A 24,474-nucleotide genomic window follows, 5' to 3' on the forward strand; every position below is an offset into this window, starting at 1 on the left:
GCATACGATTATGTCATTACTCGTATTATATTAGTCATTATACTATTATGTACACTAAAACATCGGAATAGTTTTTTTCACTGTTTAAACAAAATTACACATTGTTATATATTTTTGTAAACAAACGGCGATTTTAAACTTATGATAAAATATGATTTCGTGATTTAAAATGATTTATTTAACCAGGTAGAGGATGCTGGGTTGCATAAACAATTTATTTAATTTAATGGTTTACTAAAAAAATTAATGGACCAATCGTGGGCCACTAAATCTTGTTTAATGGACCATTAGCTCACTATTGACTCATCAAATGTTTTGTGCAACCCGGTAATAGTAAGTTTAAGTATAAGTCTAATGAAAAATGATTTTTTAAATCGGCTCTATAAATCAATTTCATCAAAATACTGATTATTAATTATAAATAACTAGTTAGGGTATTACCTAGTTTCAAACTATAATTTCTCTAACGAATTTAAAAATAAATTTCACTACATCGGTTTGAAAAAATCATTTCCTTTAAAAATGCACAGTAAAAAAATGCGATTCTCGTTCGAAACAAAAATGTTCATCACCATAGCGGATATTTATTAAAAATCTATGATTAATGATATAATTGTATGCAGTATGCTACTTTTATTATATACTTATATAAAAAATGTATGTTTAAAGGAAAAATGGAGTATGTATGCTAGGTGCATCATTCTGTATATTATTGTCGTAGAAAATATTACTTAAGTCATACTAAAACTATAGATACTGAATATACATTGTATAGATACAAATTAAACTTGCTGAAGTAGTCAAGTGTGTTTTATGTATTTTATTTTAATCAGAGACCCGAAAATGTTAGGAGTTATTATTTAGGCTATAATTGTATTATTTAATATTTTCTTATCTTAAACCTTACTTATTATACTAATCAGTATTTAATTGTGCAATCATTGTTCCATGTTTAATTAACTTGTGGTTAGACTTTAAACTTATTAACTATTTCATATTATCTAAAGACCTGAGATAAATAAACCTAAATCCTAGACTTTTGAGTTCCTGTGAAATGATAAGCTTATCATGTTTTGAAGTTTTAAACAGTCGAGAATCAATAACCTCATATTTTAAAAATAAACTCAATCATTTTAATCATTTTATAATACCTTCAAATGTATTTTTTACAATGGTTTACCTAACTAACGAACGAAAACAACATTTTAAAGTGGCCCATTTATTCAAATTAAAATACCAACATGATTTATATTAATTTACAAATCGTTATATTAATAATTAATTGACTGTATTAAAAAATGTTTTCTTAATAATATAGTTAAATAGTTTTACATTTTTTATTGATAAAAAGAAATTATTGAATTAATATTTTATATTATTTGAAATACTTTTTCTGATAATGGATATATAGGTAATAGGTATTCAAGATGTTTACAGCTGTCTTATACTATAAACGTATTCTATCTTTTAGATCAATAATCTTGTCTTATATTTTGAGCTCTTAAGATACCGAGGTTGTTAAATTATAATAATGAGGTACCTATTATCAACATTAGTGCAGACATACTTTTATGCTGGGTATTAAAAGCTTTATTACCTACTAATTATTAATTTAGTTTCTATGCTTTTATAGTTTTATTCTCTGTCCGGTATTTCCCTATGATACTTTATGCGTTAATATATACATAAACAATTTATTATAATATACACAATTAGAAAACAATTTACTTGAGGTATAGCGGTAGAGCTTGACTATTTGAACCATTTTATTATACAAATCAACTCCAGTATGTATATAGGGTGATATTAACTAAGCATGTTCCGCCCCCTTTTCTTTCAATTACGTAGTTATTCAAAATCTAGTTTTTGGAATTTTCAAGTACTTACCTAAAGACCATATTTTCAAATTGTTGAGAATTGTTGTACTACTTAAGGAGTGTCCAGTGGAGATAATAATGTGCTGCGGCACCCAGTTTGAAAACCACTGGACTATTGACTATATTGAGGTACCTATCTGTGATCTGGTATAATAATCTTTTATTTTTCCATACATACGAATATCCAATGAATAATTCATCTGTTGTATATTATCACTTTACATTTATTATGAATAATATACATTACTTACTCATTGGATATATTCCTACATTACCACTACCTTATTCCTAAACCTTGCTTTTACCTCTACACTGTAGAGTCTACAGTATTCCGGTCTCGCTATAGAAAATATTTATTTTCAACCCAATATACTTACTCTGTTCGGATATGTTTGGTTATTCCTAATAGATGGCTGGATCGTCAATAATGAGTTGTTGTACGCTTTTCATAAACTTATATTTATATATTATTAATATCTAAATATTTAATACCTACCCATTTGTTATATGGTTGCATTTCGAACTCTTCGATGTCGGTATTATCAAGTGATACCTCAATGCTGCGTGTAAAGTGATAATTATTTATATAAACCATGAATTATAAGTTTAATATCAGCTTAAGTGTGACTGTAAATTTTTGCATTTCACTAAAAATTAATTATTGATTATCGTCGTATAAAATTCATTCAATTGCAAGGTCACTTATGCTTATCATATCACTTATATATAAGTATATCACTTCTATAGTTCTATATGACTATACATAGAGAGAGTATCCATATAGAATGTACATTTTAAATTAATTTCTCCAGTTTTTTTTTTACAGACAAACAAAATCTGCTTTTGGCACACTCATATACATATAGTATGGAATATTAATTATAGCCGACAGACTGCAAAGATTTTGGTGATATTTTTAGTTTAAGGTTCGAATAATCAGGTTAGAATACTGCGGAGTTGGTAATTTTTCATTTTCATAGCCAACGCCCGACATCCTCACAATAAACGTCTACTTTTTAGTATGGATAAATTATTAAATTAACGTGTTCGAGGTCTGTTTACAAAATTTTATTACAGATTAGTTATCACTATCGCAAGACATCTGGCAGGATTACTTTGGCAAAATAAAATATATTTTACCTCAACTACGCGTCAAAAAATCAACACATATGATACCTAAAAAAACATTTTATTACTTTCGTATGTCTCGTTGGTCGTTAAAAATTATATTTGCGTATTATTCATTATTCATCATAGTTTAAGTATCTTATAATTTAATTGTATTATTGTATTAAACGTAAAGAATGGTTTTTTTTTAAATACATCAATAACTATCATTCAATTGAATAAATTCATTCTAATATATTTTGAGTTGATGGATATATAAGACATAAGTGTACCGTTAATAATATATGCATATTAATAATGATAAAATTACTGGACAGTGATTTCTCCTGTTTTCGATTTATTCATACTAAAATTATATGAGCGATGTATCGTTTATATAGTAAAATGTGTTTTTATAGGTTAACGTTTGTTCATTAAGATTTTAAGTCCGATAAAAAATAGGAGGTAGGCATATATATCAATAATGTGTATGTAAATTTTTCAATTTTATGTAATTTAAGGATCGTTGTATAGTTTTTTTTTCAGTCTTGGACCCTCGCTGCGCGTTCAATGCAAAATAAGAAAAAGATATAATATAAAACAGCGACTTGAGCACACAAGTCCCTCGCTCGGTGATCCGTGACGGTCTTCACCTCCGTAGGTCGTAAATCAGTATAAAAAAACTCGTCGGCGGCCCGCGGAAATAATACTGTCACTCGTACGACGCCGCGAATGACGTGCCTGCGGCGTGACGTTCGTATAATTTATGCGTATATTTTCGACCGTCGCCCAATTATTGCTATTATTATTTCATATGTTTTCCTTTCATTACTGACACGGTATAATATGAATTATAACATTTATAACGCTCGACGAATATTCAATTTGGGTGCCTTAGTACATCTACCTACCTGTATTCTGTCTGATCTGCAACTTGGGACGGGAATCGCGTGGCCCACGTATAATATTATAATGACACACCGGGCGCAGTGCAGGCTTTTTTGCGATCGTATTCGTTTGTTCTTCATTCGACACTCTGGTCGTATGGGACTAGGAAAAGACCTACGCAAACTCGTTTGCAAATAATATTTTTCCTACAAAACATTGATACCTACGCGTTTCATTCCGACAGGGACGCGTTTCCTCGGTCACGACAACAATGGATGTTAATATGGTATAATAATAATAACACTCGCCTTAGATAAATATATATGTATACAGTGTACTTGGTCGGGGAGGGGGGATAACTTAATTACGGTATTATGTATTTATTAAAGGAAGAATTTATATTCGTTATAGAGATAAGTTTTCCGCATAACTGAGGATTTGAACACTTTTGCAAGAGGTTTTTATCAATAAGTATATAAGAAGAGACGTTTGCTTTGAAACTTTAAAAAATTATTATTATATTTTAATAAGTACCCACTTAACTGTCTATTGGAAGACATGGATATGAATTACAGAATAACTGTATATTTGAATTCGTTCGAGTTGATGGTGAATGTTGATAATAATTAATAATTTGGACGGAGTAGAAAAGTGTCGAATGTGTATATTTTGTGTCGGTAAATTCTATATAGAATTTATTTAGTGTATAATTTATGTATATAATGTAACAAATGTTACAATATATATATAGATTGATGTACAATATAGACGAATATGTTTAAAATAGATGGATATATATTATTATATAGTGCAACGGGCATACCCACAGTTAGAGGGGTTCTTGAAGGTGCTTAGCAAACCCCCCCCCCCCCCCCCCCCCCCAATAATGATTGTAGTATTCTAGTTATTTATCAAGTAGCACGCTAGACCAGTTTAGGTGGGTACCCTACACACTGCACAATCATACATTTTTTTTTTATATTAGTATACTTACCTACTTTACTGTACATTTGAAGATGTCTGTTAATAAGACAGTATATTCGAGTTCGCTCGTGTTGGTGGTGAATGCCGTGTGTCATTTTAATAATAATAGATAATTCTTTGGACGGAGTGGATTTAAGTGTCGAGCGTGTCTAGGTAAATTTTTATAGTGTGTATTTAGTATATAATTTATGTATAGTATGTAACAAATGTTACAATAGATAGATAGACAGAGATAGAGAGATCTATAGGTAGATAGATAGTTAAAGAGAGAGAGAGAGTGAGAGTGAGAGGAGAGAGAGGAGATGGTGTGAGAGAGGTTGCGCGTGCTGTGCGCACGAAACGAGCGTTGCGGCGGAGACAAGCGAGCGTCTCCGTGGGTGCCCACCTTGAAGCTCAGGTGGCTGCTGATTTGTCCCGTGGTGGGAGTGACAGCGGCGGCGATCACGCGTCACGTCCCGGGCGCCGCGGCGGACAGCGTCGCGCCACCGCCACCAGTCGTTTCCAGCGTCTATCTACGTATGTGTGGTGTCCAACCGGTGTCCGTCAGCCGTCGCGTCATCAGTATACTTTTTTAGCAATAATATTAGCTATAGCATAATATTCCGGACAAATAATAATTCGTTCCGCTCGAGTTCCCTCAGCGTCGTTTGCGGTTCCGTCCTCACAGCGTACGTACCTCCTTACGCGCTCGATCGGTGCATGTGTTTGTGTAATGCTCATAGGTATATGGTGATCGTCCTGAGTTTCCCTCCATGAAAGCTCGCAATGCACGCTCGCGGGTGTAAAATATCATATCATAATCGTATATAGACCTGCAGTGTTTCTGAACCTGGGGGTCGCCACCTAATTATTTAGGGTCGCCTAAAATAATATTTTACATTTTAAATCAATACGACTCTGGTGTAGACAACCACGATGGTAGTTTTCGTTTAGTCGCCGATCGACGATGATTCGCGCAGATCGCCGTTACTTCAAATATTATCTTTGTGGATTCATCATATTATACATATCATAATATTATAATCGTATCTCATACAATTATCGCGTTTGTATCGGTAGGCGTTTTTATCGGTAGGTAGCGATAGAGCCCATTGCAATGGTGGTTTTCAGAGGGTTACAGAGATTGGCCACATTTGAGCTTTTATTTAATTTTTATTTTCCAATAAAACACAACTTTCTCAAAACAAGACTTTTCTGCAAAACTAGAATTCGTCTGTTCGACATGAATTCTGCTTTGTTTCGAGAAATTCGTTTGCATGATTTATAACTATAGGTTTTATCTACTCAGACCATTAATCCGCATATAGGTAGTCTGCTGCATGCTTATATTGGTACGGGTTTTTTATTTCGTGAAAGCTAAACGTGGACGAAAATACCGAATAGTTCTATAGTACAATTAACAACCAGGCACGTATACAAACCCCCGAAATTGTAAGCAAAAATATCTTCTATTTATGAATTTTTATCTGTAACTAAAAATGTATTACGATTTATGACCTGCCCCCACCGAATTTGTTTCTGTGTACGTGCCTGTTAACGACTATGTGTTATATCTACCATGTACCTACGTGTTATTGCAGTATAGTTGCAGCTGAACTTTGATGCGTTGCATAGATCATAGATATACGTCTCCGATTTGTAACCCTTAGCCCGTTCCAGGACCTATTACGCGTTCTCGCTGACACAGCTCTCTGAAAGCTCGGTCAAATCCTTCCAAAATTCATCATGAACACCTCCCTCATTTTACTTGTATTTCTGGTTTCGACGCGCGTTGTATAAATTGGCGTGTCCGTTATACGCGTGATACAGAGCGATAATATATGTATGATATTATCGTTATCACGCACGTAAAATATTTGAGTTAGCCCCTTCTAAATATAGGACTGCGGCAAGACCCCCGAAGATTTTAATAACTGCGTAAAAATAATTTGCGTTTACGATCAAAATTAAGATTATAATTATAACGAGACTAACGAAAAGATAAATACACGCCAAAGTCGTAAATTACGGTGAAGTTAAATCGTCGTTCAACGACGTATTATATGCGCGTATATTATACCGTGCGCACACACGCAATACAACACCACACGCACTATATTATGCGTATGTGCCTACTTAACTTTTTTACGAGCTCGTTTATCGTGTATATAATAATATAAAATGCAATATAATATTAAAGTTTATTATTTTACGTAAAATGCGTTTCTTTGGCGTTTAAAAATAGTGCGCGCGCCTATATTGTCGAGCGAGCGCGGTAGGCCTGTATCACGGATTTTCGACACCCCAGTCCCCACTGACCGTTGCCCGCGTATAACGATAGTCGCTTTTGATAATATCGTTATTTAACACCGCACAGATTTGTCATATTATTATTATTATTATTATGTTCTATAACTCCCGCGGCCGGTTTTTCACGGCGCGTTCCGACCGGAGGACCTTGCGCCGCGCGCGGAATTGAAATCGATCATCGTTTTACAGATCCTTGACCCGGTTGTTTTGCTGCGGCAGTCTGCGCGCAACGAGACAGCGGAGGGGAAATCACATATTATACGCACGGAACGCGTAAACGAAACAGCGCACCACCGCGCGTGTACGACAGTCGGTTCGACGCGTCCGAAACCACACTGCAGCTACATAACATAATAGTACGCGCCGCGATATACGTGTAAACGACGGTACTATAACATAGAGTAATCGCATCGTCTGTGGCGACCGAGCCGCGTGTTACACTCGCGATGAGCACGTCCGTGATGAACAGGTTGCGGGACCTGGAGCGCGAGCTGGCCCTCCGGACGTCCGAGTCGAGGAAGAAAGACGACTACATCGCCCGGCTGGAGCACCGGCTCGACGAGCGCGACGCTAGTGTCCGTCACCTGCGCAACGAGATCGACAAGTTCCGACAAGTGGTTCGGCCGCTCACCCATCACATTATGGCCATTCAGATGTCGGCCGACGATCTGGTCGTGTATGGTGGCGGCGGCGGTGGTGGTTGCTGTAACGGTGGCGATCATCACGGCCACGCCGCGGGCTCCTTGTTCAAGGGCCGGCCCACTCGGCAGGCCATTTCGGCCGAACCGCTCAGGACCACCGACCCGCTGCCTATCGTCAAGGTTCCAAAGTCCTCAAAGTGAGTTACATACAGGGCCTGATTTAGTTATTTTGATGTCTAATTAGCCAAGATAAAAAATGTGGCCCTTATTGGTCAACGATTATTGCGTATGCACCCCTTCCCCCCATGATCAGATTTATATAATAAAGCAAATTATTTTTTGAAACAAAATCATTTGATATGTCATCAAATATGATGTAAGTTTACTTTCTGTTGAATGTAAAGATTAGTTATCAAGTCTTTCTTAAAGTTTAGTTGGTTTTAATCTTATATATATCCTCTTCAGTTCAAAAAAGACCTTCTATTACTCAGTATTATTGGTACATAGAATTTATAAGAATAATATAATAAATAAAAATAAGTTTCAGTGTTTGGAAGTGTTAAGTGAATATTTCATATACAAATGGTATAGTCATTGCCTATCACATATATCTAACGGAAAATAATATGTACCTGGTTACATATTATAGTGTGTAACTACAGAGTGTACAATGTGTTCTAACCTGCAAAGCTCGAGGGTATATGGCCTTAGGTCACGGCAGTCGGTATAAGATACCACCCATACCCACATTGATCCACTTCCTGACTAATCCTTCTTCCGCGTCTCCTCTTATCTCGCTCCTTTGCCATCACAATTTTCACAATCATCGTACACTCGCAAAAATGTGAACAGTGTAATAATCTACTTTTTGTCGGTTTTCCTTGTGCCGATGCAGGATCGATCGAAGATTTCGAACATTGTATACTTATTGGCTATTATATTATACTATTTTACTATTATATTAAAATAGAGGCTTAGAGGTATCGGTCCTCAAGTTTTGGTCGTGCTATTACAACTATTGATATATAACGTGTTTGGGGGAGAAAAATATTTGTGCCTTCGACGAATTCGTGTTATAAATGGCCTCGGCTAAACCATGCTTCAGCCTGTTATTGTTTCGAAATTGTCCCAGTAAAACCTTTCGATATATTTTATATAGGTAACCGATACCATGGTAGTCGCGTTTAAATGTGTGATATCAAAGTGATTGAGCTAACGGCTCGTATGTCTGTGTCCTAGCCGTAGTATATTCCGATAAATATATATATATAATGATCAACGTACGTCGTTGACAAATGTAAAAAAATAAATATTTTGCGGAATATGATTGCTGATACTGGCTGAGTTGATTCTTATAACGTCGTACGTATACATTTTGAAGTTGACGATCATAACAAAGTATTAGGGGCGATGGTTTAAGATGGGATTGTTAGCGGTGATGATTTGTAGCTGTATAAATCGTACAAGCACGCCACGTGGGAATACAATTTATGTTACCATCGTTTACTGATCGATCTACGGATGTAATTATTCCAAAAACTGGTTAGAATTCCCCGTGAAGTCTCCAGAACGTATTCGATTTTATATTTTCCGCTCAAGTCAAACTAAATTGCCAAAATCGTACTAAAATTATTTTAAACTTTTCCCATTAATGGGTGTCAAATTTGAAAAACTCGAGGCTAAAGTACCTACAAAAGATATTAATCTCAAGAGTAGACGTTAAGTTGAATTCAAGTCATTTTTAAAATCCTTTTCGAGACATTATAGATTGACCGGTCGTTCGAAAGGATTTTTTACGATTAACGATTATCATGGTTTTCAAGCGCGAGTGTCCGCATATACACGGTATGTGTATGTACGGTATTAATCACTAATTCCAATAATGCTTCGAACCGCGGTCCTGATGACCTGATACACTTCTATCGGTTTTTGTCTGTGCTTACAAACTGACGCTATCGCATGCATAATTGTACCTATGTAATCGGTCGCTGTAAAAAAATAAATAAAAAATTACTCTAGCTGAATACAAACGGTCTGTAAACGATTGCACGATATCACGCGTTTATACACTAAACGAACAAAAAATTTGTCATCCCGGCGAACAACGGCAGTGGTTCGAAATAAAGGTACCTCATAAGGGGATTCAATACCGCGATTTTCTGTTTTTGTCTAACACACACGCGACATAGGATTTTAGACTGATTCTTTGCCAATCATACCAATTAATCTAATGCAGTGATAAGAATTCTAAAAACAGATTTGAATTTGTTGTCAAGTCTACTTGAAATCGACTTTCCCACATTTTTGATTTTTTGATTTTAACTTCTCTACAATTAAAATACGACAATTTTTAAATATATTTTTTTAATATGACATTTATAGGAATTTGGGGAATAATATCAAACACGTGGGAAAGTCGATTACAAGTAGACTTGACGACAAATTCAAATCTGTTTTCAGAATTCTTATCGCTTCAATAGATCAATCAGAATGTTTGGCAAAAAACACGTCTAAAATACTATGCCACGCATGTATTAGACAAAAACAGAAAATCACGGTATCGAATCCCCTTAATCACTGCTTTTCAGGCAGTTAAACAAAAAGTTAACAAAAATTATGAAATTTGTAAACTCGTATGTTTGAATACGCAGAGCTGCCGATATGTATGCTTCATGTATACAAGATTATTTACGTGCAATGAAAGATTTGATAAGATTAAATCGATACAAAACCACTTGTACGGAGGGGTAGACCTTGGCGCGGATCAACGCGTGTAATACGTTGCGTGCGTCTAATTAGTCGCTGCAGCGGAGTTGGACATTTTCATGCCTTATACGTTTCGTATCAGAACGAATTCCTTGGACCGATGTAGGTTGTACTGCAGCCGACTTGGAAAAAAAAACAAAACCCTCGATCGATAGCTGCAGCCCACACTCGCCGAATGCCGATTGCGATAACATAACAGAATATGCAGTTACTGGTTAGGTATATACAAGTATACAACTATATTTCACTCTCGTTGTCACACCATCAATCGGTATAATAATATAATATAGCATAATATAGGCGTGTATAAGACGTGTAATACGATGTTGTTGTTGTATAATATTATGTGTCTCCGATGCCGTATAGATACCGAATATTTGTCATCCCGCGGTGATTATAATAATATAATGACAGACGATTTACATATTATTTAAGTCATCCGTATGAAAAGATCGGAAGTTATGACCTATATAATATTATTATATATTGTACCTATAATTCAAGTGGACGGGTGAATTATTTGTATGTAATAATATTATATTTTATACGTGGTGAGTAATTTTTATACCCATTACTGTGTCACCGGTATCGGCACATTATCTTTACTAGTTTGATGCTACTTAAGATGCACCGCGTGCGATACTGCCATATGTAAACTCATGATATGTGTACACGATGTCCGGTGAATAATCTGAATCAATTGAAACTTTCACCGCTTTTAGCCGTTCACAATAATATATGATGTGAATATAATATTATTATAATGTATTGTGTAAAGATATACATATATACCGTACATACATATATATATATATAATATATGGATTGACATCGTTTGACGATCATTCCGATCGACGGATATATTATTATTATCTTATATCGTTTATTATTATATTATGATAATAATGCGATTCGCCCAACACTGTGCCTCTTTGTAAAACGGGTGCCGTGCGTATAATGCGTTATATTATTTTTTTCGACCCAATGGTCCCTGAACCAAATACTCGAGGTGACTGTAACGAGCAAACACGCGTCCGCATCGTATCATACACTTACCGTAACCGCTGCGTGATAAAATATATTCAATATAATCGATTTTAAACATCCGTCAAACGTTCAATAATCTATTAAATCTAATTATAATAATAATATTATTAATGACGACTAAAATAGGCCACGTTCGTTTTAAAAGTTTACGCAGATCACATTTTGTAGCCAGTGCGACGTGAACATTTTCTGGCCTAACATAATAATACCTATATTATTTACTTCTTATATAATTTTCAGAGGGTTGTGTTTGGGAGTGGCTAGGTGTAATATATAATGGTGAAATTGGCAGACCTCAGGTTTTGCGAAACACTTATACATCACACTACATCGGGCCCCGAGTCTGAAATGCAATTTTCTCACAAACCCTTATCCTGATGCTTGCTGAGCATAGGTATACCTAATTATTATAATAGTAAATACCTACGTTTATGTTTTTTTCATAACAATAATGCAATGTATATTACCTATACTGCAGTATTCGTGCGGAGGCATGTGTTGTGGACGAACGCGGACTTGTTGAAAACAGCTGTTAGTGAGGAGATGGGAAAAGTTATTAAAAAGTGTCCTGAGTAGGAGACAAGGTCTTTGACTTTTCAAAAAATCTACGATGGCTGCCCTAAAATAAATCGTTGTCACTTGTCTTTGATTTTGGTAACTAGTTGTGTACAACTGAAATCGTTCTAGAGTAATTTATTTCCAATCTATAATAATATAGTACTTATAATAAGCATGTACGCGTCGTGCCAATGCAACGACACCATGGTGGGCAGCGAGTAAACTCGACGATTGTACCTTGTTGTTACAATATAAATTATAATATATAACAACTATATAATATAGTATAGTATTATATGGGACAATAGGTACCCTCGGGGCCATAATTATTGTATTATTGTCTGATAACATGACGCGTTTATACCTATACATATTATAATATATATATTTGTCTTGTCTTTGCGCGTCACCTTGTAATTTATCACGTCAAACCATAACGCCGTTGTTATAAACAAGCATATACCACCTATGCGGCGCGGGCGATTGACCCATATTATTTGCACATTATATTATATTTGAAGTACTTAATGCTAATGAAGTAATATTACATAGGTGCTCAAAACTCCTTCGTCTCCTAGACCGCGGGTTTTTTCCAACCCAGATTTGTTATTATTTTATTTGCACGGTTCGTCCAGCTTGACAGTAGGTATACCTATATATTATAATATGTATATCCAATGTTATCTTAATGGACTGTCATATTTTTTTTATTTTTTTTTAATATTGTCGTCCCTCGGCCACTGTAGCAGCGCATAGAGCTTAATAAAATAATGTATTATGCTAGCAGGAGAAACAAATGTAAATTTCGAGGTAAACAAGCCTAGCCAAAATTATCGGTGATTCGAATTTCGAGATTGTAGTTTTTGAAACGCACGAAATGTCGAAATATGCGCATATACGTGTCTAAATTAATAATGCGTTTTTTTTTAAGTATGCAATATCATATTACCATATATAACAACAATATTCATACATGCTTTATACTTGATAAATTCATTTTTACACCGATATATTATGCTCGTCTGAAGTATGAACTATTGTATAACAATATTGGCTTTAAATAGATTTAACCTTCTCAAAGATACATATTATATTTTAATAATTCAACGATTTTCGGAAAGCCATTCACTGTACTGCAGTATGATAGAATAAGAAATATATTTTTGTTTAAAAATAAATAAATATATATATATTATGCTATTGAATCAATGCATATTGTCATATAGTAATAATATAATGATAAATTATTATTCAAATCCATCGACATAACATTGGAAAGTGAATGAGTCCTGAATGCAAATCCGTAATTAATATAATAATATGGTCCTAAATCGGTTGCGGGTTACGCAAGGGAAACAGTAGCATTGTCTATATTCTATATGTCATGTACAATCTACATATAATACTGCTGGTGACACGCTATCAGGTTAATTTATAAAAGGATTTAGGTACAATGAAATTGTTTTTAAAAAAATACTTAGGTAGTATAATATAGTGGCGGACTATTACTTATGTTATTATAAATATACTGTAAACTAGTAATTAATAAATCATCGATTTCTTATATTTTCGTGTTTTAGATTTTTTTTCCTTGGTTTTCGCATTTTTTTTTTTTTATAGATGAATAAAATTTAATCAATCGGAAAAAATTTATTTTTTTACATTACACTGTGCCAGAAGCATAATTTTCAATTTATTGAAGTGATTCATGAAGTTCATCAATATTCATCAATATTTTTTTCTGCCTTAAAATATGTTAATCGATAAATTAACACTAAATAGTTAGGTATAGTAGGTATAATAGCCAATAGGTATACATAATAATATTATACTAAATACAAGCTCCACGCAGAATATTAAAATAAAAGTGTTCTGGACAATAAGAAATACGGTTATTTCAATATTTGTAAAATGGGCTATCACTATCTGTTAACGATATTTCTCAAATTTCTAATGCTTGATTAAATAAAACCAATAAGTTATTACTTTTTAGAAATCTTAATTTTATTGAATATTATGCTTTATTTAACATGCAAATTACGAAATTCAAACTGCTAAATATTCTGCAGTAAAAAGAATTGAAAGCCAAAAGTATATTTTGAAATAGATATTTAAATATTTAATCATTTCTCTTTTGCCAAGTTTACCTTGCTATTTTTCACACTATTGTAGTTGTGAAGTTGTGTTGTACATAAATCGGTTTTATGAAAATGTTTATTATAAATAATTTGCTTATTGATATTAAATATTAGATTTAGATACTATACTAACAATATCCATAATATACCTCTAGTAGTTCCTTATAATTTTAATCAAGTGTTCTTCTTATTATATATTATCGTATTATCTTAACCTAGTTACTGCAGTTGAAAACTGATTAAATATCATCGTTTTATAATATTTAAAAAAAATTGTTGTGGAAATATTGAAAATAAAGTACTGATGAGAAATACGTGATGTGAAAAAATTATAACTATTCAGAAGCTAACCTTGGGCGGTCTAAACCCATGTAAAATCGTCGATCAATTGGCCTTCTTTCTTTCTTCTAATTTATTTCTTATGTTTTTATAATAATCGTAACCCAAGAAAATATAGATGTATATAATTTGTTGGATATCCTTGCTCATACATTGTTGATTACAAATATCATTTTTATTTATTCAATGTACTATAATATTATGTTCATGTTTTTTTCCCCAATTATTTGGTGAATTTATGTTTTTTTTAAAGTTTGTTGTAAAAAATAAAAATAAAAAATAAGATTACGGATCAAGTATGAACATTATATAATTGTTTGGCTGTATCATATAAAATTACTTAAGGTTGGTAGAATCAAATTTAATTTACATTTTTTAGTTTACAAGTTTTTACCACGGATCTATAAAAATACATTTACAAAATGTGTTTTTATATATCTGTGGTTTTTACTTAAAAATGTAATCACCTAATAGCGTTAATACCTATACTTAACAGATTTTCAGTTCTAACTATTGCAAAAATAATATAGGTATTTATATCAACTTGATACAATACATAAAAATAATACTCATCATTGTCACTATTCAACAAAATAAAAATTACAATTTATAATTAAGGCGGTTGAAAGTGGACCGTTTTTTAGGGGTTGAGTATAGGCAATATGTTATATTCATTGAGAATTGCTGTGTGAGTGTGTGTGTAATAACTGATCATTGGTGTGCGTTAGTTCCCCGAACGCGTAATTATTTCGTTTTATCAGTAAACAGTTCAACAATAATTTTATTACCGTCACACCGCGCATTGTGTTGACAAAACAGGTAGGTAAATACAACATCGTACTTACATAAAGTATAATGTACCTAGTTCATAGTTTTATCAAAAACATAATCATTATAAATTATATATTGACAACAGTAAGTCTTTAAAAAAACAATTGCTTGTATTATATTATATTGCTACATAAATGTATAATTATATATTATATTCTTAATATACCTTAATTTAAGCCTTCTATCTTTTAATGTTTTCCTTAAAAACCCCGGGACTACAGTTCCAGAAGAACTTTTACGACGAGCTGACATGTCTACAATTCTATTACAATAGTTTCTTAAAATATGGTTCATACATTCTATTTTTTTTACATCTATGTCGTCATCTGCATAAGGTTTAGAAAGTGTTAACTTCTTCATTATACTTGAATCTCCATCTCCAATTAATTTATCATATATTAAATTATGCATAGTCACACTTTGACAGAATCCCTCGACAATTATATCGGATTCCATGGCAGTAGAAGTCCCATTCCAATTTTTAAAACACTGATGAAATGGTGATTCTTTTTCACTATTTTCATTATTTTGGCAAACTGAACAGTGTTTATTACGTACGCCCATAAAAAGAACTTTGTTGATCCTATACCCAATGATAGACGCCTAAATAATAAATTAAACATCAACGTAACAAGTGTCTAGTAAAAACAAAATAAATAATTATAGATGTATCTACAGTCATTCGTTTTTTAATTACAATAAAATAAGAAAATTGTTACATGAGAAATCGAGTAAATATCACAGTTGTAAAAATATAAATTTCAGACGCTCATAAAAATTTAATTTAAGTTTCTTCTAGACATTTTTTTTTTTGATAAAGGTAGGCAAACTTATGAGTTATCTTATATTACATTTTCAAATCTTAGATTTAAAAAGAAAAATTTTTATGAATTCTCAACTCAAAATAATTTACTATTTTTCGTGATTTTTCCGTATTTTGTCAAAATTTGAACTTTAAATGCTTATAAATAAAAACTGTGACTAAGGATTTTTAATTTTTTTCATCTGCCTTTGAAACAATAACCTAGGAGCCTTCTATTAAATTTTCAAGCTTTTTTACTCAACAGATAAATTTTTATTGATATTTATAGAAAAAAAAACTAAAAAAATTGAAAACTGACAATGGCCGTAAACAGCTCAAAAAGAGTCAAAATATTTTGTAAATTTTATGGTGTATAGAAAATGCTAATATAAACATTCAGTAAAAATTTCATGTCTCTACGGTCATTTGTTTTAGAGTTACACCAAAAACCAAAATCGATTTTCTCGAAAACCGATTTTGCGTAAAAATTCCCGTTTTTCCTTAATTTTTCTTTTGTTTTTCACGTCGCTTGTGAAAACTACTGGGAAATTTTTACTTTTGACCCCCCAAAGTACCAACTAGATTCACTTTCCTATCAGAAAAGTTACTATTGAAGAAAATCCAAGCACTTTTACTGTCCTAAAACGTGATGACAGACACAAAAATAAAAAAAAAAATAAAAAAAAAAACACACATCATTGTGAAATCAATACATTCATCGCTTCGCTCAGAATCTAAAATACCACTGAGATTTAAAATAATTATAATATCGCATTATTGAACAACTTTTTAACTGATTATTGCTTATTTCTGAAACGTTATTGCTGTCGTCATTGCCGAGTTCTTGAATTTCTTCATTTTTTTTTGTAAATTTGCCAAATTGTGTTTCAACTTTTTTCGTCTTATGAATAATTTAGCTCGTTTTTTATTACCAAAACGCCAATTACTCATTTTTACCACAAGAAAATAAAATTGGTAGTGAGTACAAATAGTGCACGGACTGAATCACGATGGCATAATATACTAAATAATATTTTATTTAGCAGCTGTGTATCATTATAATATTATGTAATTGATTTCTTATCGCCCGTATAATAGTCGCGGCTAAGATTCTCGGAAATCGGTATAGCGTACCTACGCGCAGTCACACGTCACTATATTTTGCAATTGAAAATGTTTGAACTCCTATGTGGCTATGAAAGTCCCAAAAAGCGGAAGAAAAATTCACCCAGTACCAAAAGCCCGATTTTAATTTTGAAAACACATTTAAATTCATTATTCTGTTTTCTAGGTTATGTAGGAAATGGATTTTCGATTTTTTCTATTGTTTAATTAATATAGTACCAAATTAATTTTCTTTTTTTTCCAAAATTCACTTTTACTTTATTGTTACTAAAAAACATAAAATTAAAAATTAATTTCCTACATAACACAGACAAGGAGTAAACAAATCCAAACATTTTTTCAAAATGAAAATTGGACTTCTAGAAGTGTGTTTTTTTTTCTTTTGCTTATTGGTCTAAATGCACGAAAAAACGACCCACTTTCAACCGCCTTAACATATACATGTTATATGTAGGGTTTTATTATAAACAATTATAGTGGATAGACATTTGAATTATAACTACGATGACAAATCAAAATAAGACAACATTTTTCTGAATTTGGATTTCAAAATCCTACGCAATTATGAGTTCAAAGGACTTGAGCAAACAATTCTGCAAGTTTATCTTGGTTCGTTGCCATCACACAGTGGTCTACTCGTTAGTGTTATTATAACACTTTTTGTTCCAAATAAAATAATGTTTTAATTGAAAGGATTTTATTTTTGAAATTTGCAAATGTTAATAGTTATGACTTATGACGTATGATTATGAAATGTATGATAAAATATTGCAATATATTTATCATGGTTTTTAATGTTTTATGTTACTGTCTTCACTTTAAAAGATCTTAATTATTTATTTCTAAGAAGTCTCGTGTATTTAACTATAATTAATTTGATATATAATAAATAATAGTACCTACTATAAAATAATTGAAAATAAAATAAAATTTTTTTTTTCAATACAATTGTCATTATTTATTTTTATGCGGTCATTTTATTTTTTCATAAATATGGTTTTGGCCTGGATACACGATGAAAATATTTTTCGTAGGGTTTTTGTTCTCTTGGTTACTTATCAACAAAAACATAATATTTATAGATTTTCCTTCTACAGGAATAATATCAATTATCGGGCAAAGGTTTTTTATTTTTTGTATAAAATTTGATTTTGGTTTTTTGTGAAGGGTAGAATTTTCCTAATTGTGTGAGAGCGATCGATCGGTAAAAATGACAACTATATCTACGGTTATAAACTCGTTTTTGAATATTAACAAAATTAGAAAATCAGACCGCAAAGCGGTTAACTATAACTGCCCGATTTTTTTAAATTGGTATAATTACTACTTGAGGAACCTTGTCTTCAAAGGGTAAAAAATATAAGTTATTATATGCCAATATAATAATTATACGAGATACAATTCTTACCAGTTTTTCAAATGAATGACTTACCTAGCCATTTTATTCCATATGTTGTTCTTCATTATTATGTATTCATGTTGTTGTAATCGTATAATCGTATGATTTTACATAACTTTGCTTCATCATCCCGTGAAAAATTAATTTTTTTTATTTTTTGAAATAGAGAATAATCAATAAATAATAAATGGTAGCAATCCTGTTGAATGTTTAACACAACTTCTATGAGTATAACGACCTTATAAATATACGTGTCCGTTTCCCATCAAAATTATGTTTTTTTTTTTTTATTGATCTTAAATCTTGTAACTTTACTATAGTCATTAGCATTTCCAAGAGGAGGGGGTGGGGTATGATTTGTTCGGAACACTTGTATGTGTGGCGAGGATTTGTCACTTAAACCCGGGTTGTCAACTTGTCACTCATCCAGGGACTAGTGACACCGGCCGATGCTTGCACTCAGAACACGTTTTGTGACTGATGACAATCGCCGCGCCACATCAGGCTATACAATTATCTTTTGTTCTGGCATATAGGCTGGATTTTTTAATTTTTATGCATCCCACGTTTCTAAAAACGTAGTGTGTTAAATGCCCAATGTTATATTTATTAAAGTACCAGGTGCATAATGTATGACTGACCTGCGGTCGAATCGGGCTATTGTGGCAGTAAACTGTTCCGTAATTCGGGTAAATAATCGTATAACCCTTGATTAGTACTCACCACTCGGGTTCGTTTCCATGTTTCTCCGAGGTTCAGATTTCAGATCATAAGTAAACAAAAACTCGATCAGCTGATCGAGTGTCGTGTCATTTCTATATTATTATTGTTCTATGATAGCATAGAACAATATTGAAGCAAAACTCGATCAGCTGATTCGGTTTACATGATAGTACTGCATCAGTCCGTTGCAGCTACTTCTACAGGCTGCAGTCGATCGCTCGTAGCACGTGCGTTGGTGGTGTGAACAAAACCGGCTCCATTGTAAAGAGGTATAAAGTTTACACACACGAGTGTCGCACACGCTCGGCTGCAGAAACGAAACCATACCTTTAGCGTTTTCTATGTAAGCTCAATATAAAAATTATGGGCTATCATAATTTTGTAAAAAGTCTACATTATGATATTTCCTCTTTAAAAATATATATTACATATATTTTGTATCAGTACAACTGAATACGTCAATCGTGGTTTAAACTTTATACTTAAATAGTATTTTGTTTTCACAAACACTATAAAGTATGTGTTTCGGAAATAAATAAGCGAATGAATATTAAATTTAAACTAAAAATAATGTAGTGGGATAGTGTATATTTATTATACGGTTATACACAAGTATAATAAAAATATTATATGATGAAAAAACAGTTATTATAAAACCGGGACGATAACCCCCATAAATAATATTATTATTTATCATATTATATAATTATATTTTTTTTAAACATTTTAATGTACCATATACTTATTTTATTTATAATGTCAAACGGATATTACAATGGTATAAAGTGAAGATAATAAAATACAGTTTTAAGATGATTACCTGTGGTATGACTTATACTCGTATACAACATTTTATAATAATGCCTTATTACTGGCACGGATACAACTTGCTATATTATAGTTCTATGTGTTTAATATATTGTAGATGTTGACAATTTTATATTTACTGCTGTGGCCGACCAGCATTAAGGGCAAAACCGGATTTTGTTGTCACGATTGTTTTTTTTGAATATGAATAATTGGTTCATTGAACATTATAAAATATTTACTCTATTTTTTTTTTGTTAATATAATATATATTTTGGATTATTATAGTTTATATATTAGGACAGCATGTCATAATAATAAAAATAGGTTTAACGTATTAAATTAAAGCTTCTAAATAAACAATAAAACATGCTTGTTTTTAATTATTTAGTTTTTATATTTTCAATGGTCCAACATTTTGAATTATTTATTGCTAAAAGAAAATAAGAAACCATAATAATAATAATAATATGAAAACAATTTTAATATAAAATTGTTTTTAATACCTATCATATGTTTTAAATAAATCTGCAGACTGATGATAACTGCATAATATTATTTAGTGCGACAATGTATAATGTTAACCAATTATCATAAATATTGAAGTAAAAATTACTTTTCAGGTCTAGAGAATTGATCAAAGGTGCTGTTTTGGACAATGACTTCATGAAAAACTTGGAATCAACGCAGATTAGGGAGATAGTGGACTGTATGTATCCCGTCGAATATGCCTCCGACAGCATTATTATTAAAGAAGGAGATGTGGGCAGTATTGTTTATGTTATGGAAGGTAAGTTTTTTTAATCGAATAATATGAAAATATTGTTTTAAAATAATAATATATGTACCTACACAATCTTCAATTATTTGAGCGTACAATTTGGACGTAGGTGATTTAATACAAAATAATTATAGATCTAAGAATAATTAAGAATTAAGAATGACAAATAGTAAATACCTATATTGTATTTATCTAGACTCAGTAGGTACATAAATGTGACATTTGTCTTACGCTGTATAAGCCAATTTATAGACCAATAAGCGGTGGTAAATTACACATACTTCGGAGTGTCCAATTTTAATTTTTTATACATGTATGAACTCTTTGATAAAATATCTAGACTTTTAAGGAAGTCTATTTTCAATTTTCAATTTTAAAATACATTAAAATTAATATATTTTCAAAGTTCCCATGAAATAATTACTTTATATGTGTATTTATTTTGGGAAAATCTGATTTTGAATCAAAAAAGTGATTCCTAAAAAGCTTATAAATTCAACCATTTTTTCAAAATTACAATCGAACTTCAGGAAGTATGTTTAATTTACTACCGCTTCTAGTAGTTTTTATAGTAATGCAAACAAGAATATTTTCATTTTTCGCGATCATTGACATATTATGCGTGCGTGTGCGAGTGTTGCATCCGGCGGCGGTTGCCGGACGCGGTATTGCCGCGATTCTCGGAAACACACACTTATGCTCATTTACTACTCACACATAGACATAGCTCAAATGTTAATGTCATGTGAATTGCCTAAATATTACTCCTTAAAACATGATACGCTGGAACCCCCTTAACTCTGGTCCTATTGTCTTCCCCAAATATAACATATCGAGTATTTGTAATTCACGAGTAGATGGACGACAAAATAAGCGCCAATAAAACGTTTAAAAAAACAAATTAAGTTATAATATGAAGTTGTAAAAATGCATATTATGTTGGTTTTTATACACGTAATATATAGTTATGTAATAAAAATGTGTTTGTTTTTTTTTCCCAATAATTGAAGCGAATTTCATACGCCGTTATTTTATGTACGAAAATGTGTAAATACAATCATACTTATTGCTATTTGACAATAATTTAATTTAAGCTAATATTGATTATCTACGACTATATTATTATGTGTATACAGTTCAGTACATGGCTAAAACTCGAAGAACGCATTAAGATTAAACTTTCATCGTTAATGATCTTAATATGTGACGTGTTTAAGTGTGTATAACAATTTGATAACGTTCTACAATACGATTCCACGACCTTGGCTACTACTACAATAATGTAAATGTACATTGTATCGTGTCGGTATTTTATTATAATAATACTATTATACCGATAATGTGAACAATATAAGTCCCATGACAGTAATCGTTGTTGACGCTGAACTAATAAGAGAAGTAAAACAATATTAATATATTATTATTAAATGTTATTATGCTAAAAAATAATATTATAATACACTGCCGCGAATTCGATGTGGCAACTCAACGTACACGCGTGTCGGTATTTGGCATGTTTGAGCGTTCGGCGTACGTTGTAGGAATGATGACGACTATATTATTATTGTGATACTCCTGTAATATTATTATGATATTTTAACAGGGTGTCTAAAGTCTATAACCTTGTTTGTCGTTGTACATATTCGTTTGACTACTCCTCTGCCTCGCCTACGTTTTAAAACTTGACTGTTTTACTTTTAATATTTGACGGAAATCAGTAATAGTAATTCAACTTACAAACATTTACATAAATTGCAGGTTCTATATTATAATATTAGATGTCATGGATTTTTTTGAGAAACCCGAAAAGAAATATTTCGTGTTAAGCGTAACTTAACCATATTGTAATCATCGGGTGTCACCATGGCCGTCCCGAAAGACAAATCAGGGGGGGTGGTGGTGGTGGCTTGATTCATAATTTGCCAACTAAAAAAAAAAAAATGTTTTTACGTACCATTGCACTCTATAGGAATTCACCCTTAACACTTTTATCCTGTACTATACGCTTAAAGCGTGAAATCGCAACTATGCGTTTTGTAGTCTTTATCGTCGTGGAAATATTTCCAACACTGAAATTTGTTCTGTCAATTGACGTTTTCCACACGCGATGACCGATGATTGACGCTGAAACGAGAGAGCATGAAATTATAGGCATATGTGTTATTTTATGATTGTCGTTACTCGTCAACACCATAACGGTATGGGTGTTCTAATTTTGCGAGTACATATTTCACCGCCGAGACTAAAATATTGTATGCGACTGATCGACTCATTCTGCGTTCTGTCCGCGGGGTTCGAGACGCGTTTTATAAATTGTCAATTTTTTTTCAACTTGAACGTCTCATACACGTTTGACACCGAATGTAAGTACTTATGCGAAATGAAAACCTCGTATCGATATATTAATAATAATATATAATAGATGGACTCAACCAATGAACACCAAACAAAATAGCACTGCAGAACGACGTCGAAGGGGTTTTACCATTTTTCCAACAGTAATCTTCTTCATATATTTCGATTATTTTTCGAACACGAAAAACATTGTTGTGACTTGAAAGATTGTATTATTATTATATCAACTACGTAACGTCGTTCTGTAGTATATAATATCTTCGACTCTAATATAATGTATTATAATATGATGTAATATATCTATTAAAATCAAATAATTTATTTTATGCATACTGGGACAAACCTAGTAAAGTTCTCTAAAATCTGTATGGTGATATATTTATATTTTTATTTAAAATAAACTTGAAAATCACTAAGCTAATCAAAAGTGTCGCCCTCAACTAATTATCTTTATTTTATCTTATTTATGACACATTCATAACATTTTTGAAACGGAATTGTAGCCGAAGGCCAATCACAATCGTAATATTATTATAATAAATTGCCATTATTACCGAATACCTATACTAAACGTTGGCTAATTTATTCATGTATTGCACATCTTATTATTGAATTAACTAGCTATTATTTTAATTTTTCTTCGACGACAAATATTTGCACTTTTGTTTTGTTGTATTTGGGTTTGTAAAATAATTGTGTGAGTGCAAACTACTGGCAACACGGGTGTTGTATTCGTTCTGTAAATGACACGGCCGTCAGTAGTACGTTTCAAATTAAGTTAGATAAGATATAAATTATAATTTTATTCTCGGATGATTAAAACAATTTATATTATATATATTTATATTTATTCTATATATATTTGTTCGTGTCAGTGACAAGCTTGTGAATTACTTTGAGTTTTTTTTTTTGATATGCTGTACCTATACATTTATATTCAATTTTAAATTATTCATAAAAAGTTGATGTACCTGAATAGATTAAAAAAGTATATGATAATATATCATTGTAATATAC

The 24,474-nt window shown here is 32.0% G+C and overlaps 1 protein-coding gene across 3 annotated transcripts in view; it reads left to right on the forward strand.

Annotated features, from left to right (window-relative positions):
* The window catches only part of LOC132946907 (cGMP-dependent protein kinase, isozyme 2 forms cD4/T1/T3A/T3B), a 168,893-nt gene that overhangs the window by 95,276 nt on the left and 49,143 nt on the right, over positions 1-24,474 (forward strand). For 2 of the 3 annotated variants that reach the window (XM_061017026.1, XM_061017025.1), the window contains one exon: positions 20,945-21,111. In XM_061017026.1, the coding sequence (XP_060873009.1) occupies positions 20,945-21,111 (167 nt within the window). Of the gene's footprint in view, positions 1-5,359; positions 5,525-7,334; positions 7,984-20,944; positions 21,112-24,474 lie in introns of those variants that run through there. The other variant, XM_061017027.1, reaches the window with a different exon arrangement.

Source organism: Metopolophium dirhodum, chromosome 6, assembly GCF_019925205.1.
Source record: "Metopolophium dirhodum isolate CAU chromosome 6, ASM1992520v1, whole genome shotgun sequence".
Classification (NCBI taxonomy): Eukaryota; Metazoa; Arthropoda; class Insecta; order Hemiptera; family Aphididae; genus Metopolophium; species Metopolophium dirhodum.